General features: G+C 44.0%; 1 protein-coding gene across 1 annotated transcript in view; it reads right to left on the bottom strand.

Annotated features, from left to right (window-relative positions):
- The window catches only part of LOC106817112 (serine/threonine-protein phosphatase PP1-alpha catalytic subunit-like), an 18,563-nt gene that overhangs the window by 8,118 nt on the left and 7,889 nt on the right, over window positions 1–2,556 (bottom strand). Inside the window, exons 4-5 of the mRNA XM_014821762.1 lie at window positions 1,031–1,119; window positions 1–71 (exon numbers count right to left, since the gene is read on the bottom strand). Coding sequence (XP_014677248.1) covers window positions 1–71; window positions 1,031–1,119 — 160 coding nt within the window. The remainder of the gene's footprint in view (window positions 72–1,030; window positions 1,120–2,556) is intronic.

The raw sequence follows: 2,556 nt of genomic DNA, 5'->3' as shown, positions 1-2,556 counted from the left end.
CTGTTCCAGGCTCTGCAGGTCGGGCGACAATCCACCGTGCATGCACAGTATCGTGCCCTCTACCAACGCCGCTGCGAAACACATAAGCACGCCAATGACAATAACTCGTCGCGACGCGATCGGTGCGTATTGCACCTGCTACCGTCGCTATTTCTGTACAGTATTTTCTCATTATTGATTCTTCCTGCTGAAGGCACCTAGCTATCCAATAACAGATCTATAAGCATCCCGTCACGTACGACCATGGGAAACAACAGATGCCATGTATTCACCGCGTTTCAACATGTTAAAGTGTGTTAGTTACGACACGCACAGTATGATATGACTGCATGTATCCGAGCATGAGCGTGTCAGTTACGCACGCACAAAATATAGTGTGTGCATCATAGCACATATAATTCAGCATTTAACGCCTGCGCGTACAGCACGATATTTCAACATGTTAAACTGAAAGTGTGTTATTTCTTACACGCAGAGTATGATATGACTGTATCACAGCATGTTAAAGCGTGTGAGAATTACGCACGCACACAATGTATGTGCATCATAGTACATAGTCAGTATTTAACGCATGCGCGCACAGCATGAGATCTGCGTCAGAGCACGACATACTTCCTCTTTGCTTTATCAGAGATGCCAACACATATTTGAAGCAATCTGTAGTTTCTGGCAATCAAATTAGTAGTTCGAGGGTCACGTAGTGACCCGAGTTTGCTAAAGGGGTCCGGCATGGCCCCCGGAAAATTTTTTGATTCTGAGATGCAATTTCCTGCATTCTGAGGATCAAACATGACAATAAATTGACAAAAAATGAAAATAATTGACCAAAATCATTTTTTTTTCCGATCACAAGGAAATTCGTAGTTTGATACAAACTGGGTCGTAGTGGTGCAAAAAGAATAGAAATTCGTATAAAATACGGATAAATCGTAGTGGTTGGCATCTCTGGCTTATCGTTGTTGAGTGTATTACTAGTACTGACAGATGACGGCACTACGTGCATTCGCAGTCGCTCATCCCGGAGCCTTACCGATGGGCAGGCAGTTAAAACAGTCAGTGAACGTCTTCCAGAGCTTAATGTTGTAGCGTCGCTTGCATTCGTCGTAGAAACCGTAGATTCTGCAAGCATAAGTGTCGCCAGGCTATAAGTGCTCTTGGAGAACGCTGATACTGCGGTGTAAGAGCAGCAGCAGATGTCTGGTGGGTATTTGGGGCACCCGGTGTCACAAAACACAATTATGACATCATAATTTGAGAATGTCGCAATCATTGCTCACGAAGCATATTGCGAACGACATTCTACACTGATGATAATCGTAAGTATTTACGATGCTTTTCTTTGGGATATTTCCTTTCCATTTCTGGGTCACGTTGTCCATAACATTGTGGTCCGTGGGACCGTGAATAGTTAAAGCCTGGCGCACATTGCCGAACATTTTCCCGAACAAATGTTTTTGTCTGGCAATGTGCGGGCGAACAATTGCTGAGCGCACATTGCCGAACATTTTGCAGCGAACAACCTCGTGGCGCCGTATAGTAGCTGTGTTGTAAATAGTCACGTGATCGACGCATGATTGGGCACAAAAATCATGTGACCACATATCGTGCTGCCATTGGTTACTACTTTACAAATGTTCCTAGAATTGTTCGACATTTAGCGCACATTGACGAACATTCGACGAACAATGTTCGAGATATCAAACAGTTCCGATCTTCAGAAACATTGTTCGGCACAAATGTTCGGCGACGTTTTTCACAGCACATTGCCGAACATTTCATGGAACATTGCTACGATAATGTTTTTGAGCAAAATGTTCGGCAATGTGCGCCGGGCTTTAGACGCCATGTCTAGGATGACATAACCTTTACACATAGCCATATGCGATAGTCATAACTATATTATATACGGTGCTGTTGACAACTACTCGGCTGGAGAAATAAGTGAGAGTAGTTGCTTATGATTAATAAGTGAAAGAGCGCTTTAACCAAGTTACGACATGGGATGACTATAGGGAACAAGGACTTATCCCGCCAACCCAATCACTGCATGAGATTTCAGATGCGTTTTCTTTAAAAGCTTTCTGGCTCCACTGCAAAATTGTGGCGTGGATGGGCACATCCGGAATAAATTAGCCAAGCATAAAATATTCAAGCAAATGTATGAATAATAAATGAAGCCAGCATCTAGTGATTGTATCGGTACCTGTTTAATGTCCCCGGAGCTTTTTCTGCATTACTCAGGGGTCTATTGTGCCTTTTCGGCAGACCATAGGAACTATGAGTACGAGTATATCATATTCTCTCACAATGATGTACGTTTGCAGTCCTGTGCTTATACTGCATGAACTTTGTAAACCGAGACCTGATACACTGACAAAACAATAAGATGACAATAGTTGCGTAAGTTAGCAAATGCGCACACGTGCACACACGCGCACCAGCACGCACGCACATCCACATACAGGCATGCACATACGCACGCACACATCAATATGCACGCGCGTACACACACACACACACGCACGCACACACACACACACACACACACACACACAC

Source organism: Priapulus caudatus, unplaced genomic scaffold (assembly GCF_000485595.1).
Source record: "Priapulus caudatus unplaced genomic scaffold, Priapulus_caudatus-5.0.1 Scaffold1598, whole genome shotgun sequence".
Classification (NCBI taxonomy): domain Eukaryota; kingdom Metazoa; phylum Priapulida; class Priapulimorpha; order Priapulimorphida; family Priapulidae; genus Priapulus; species Priapulus caudatus.
Note: the sequence above shows the minus strand (reverse complement) of the source record. Positions and strands in the feature narration are given on the sequence as shown.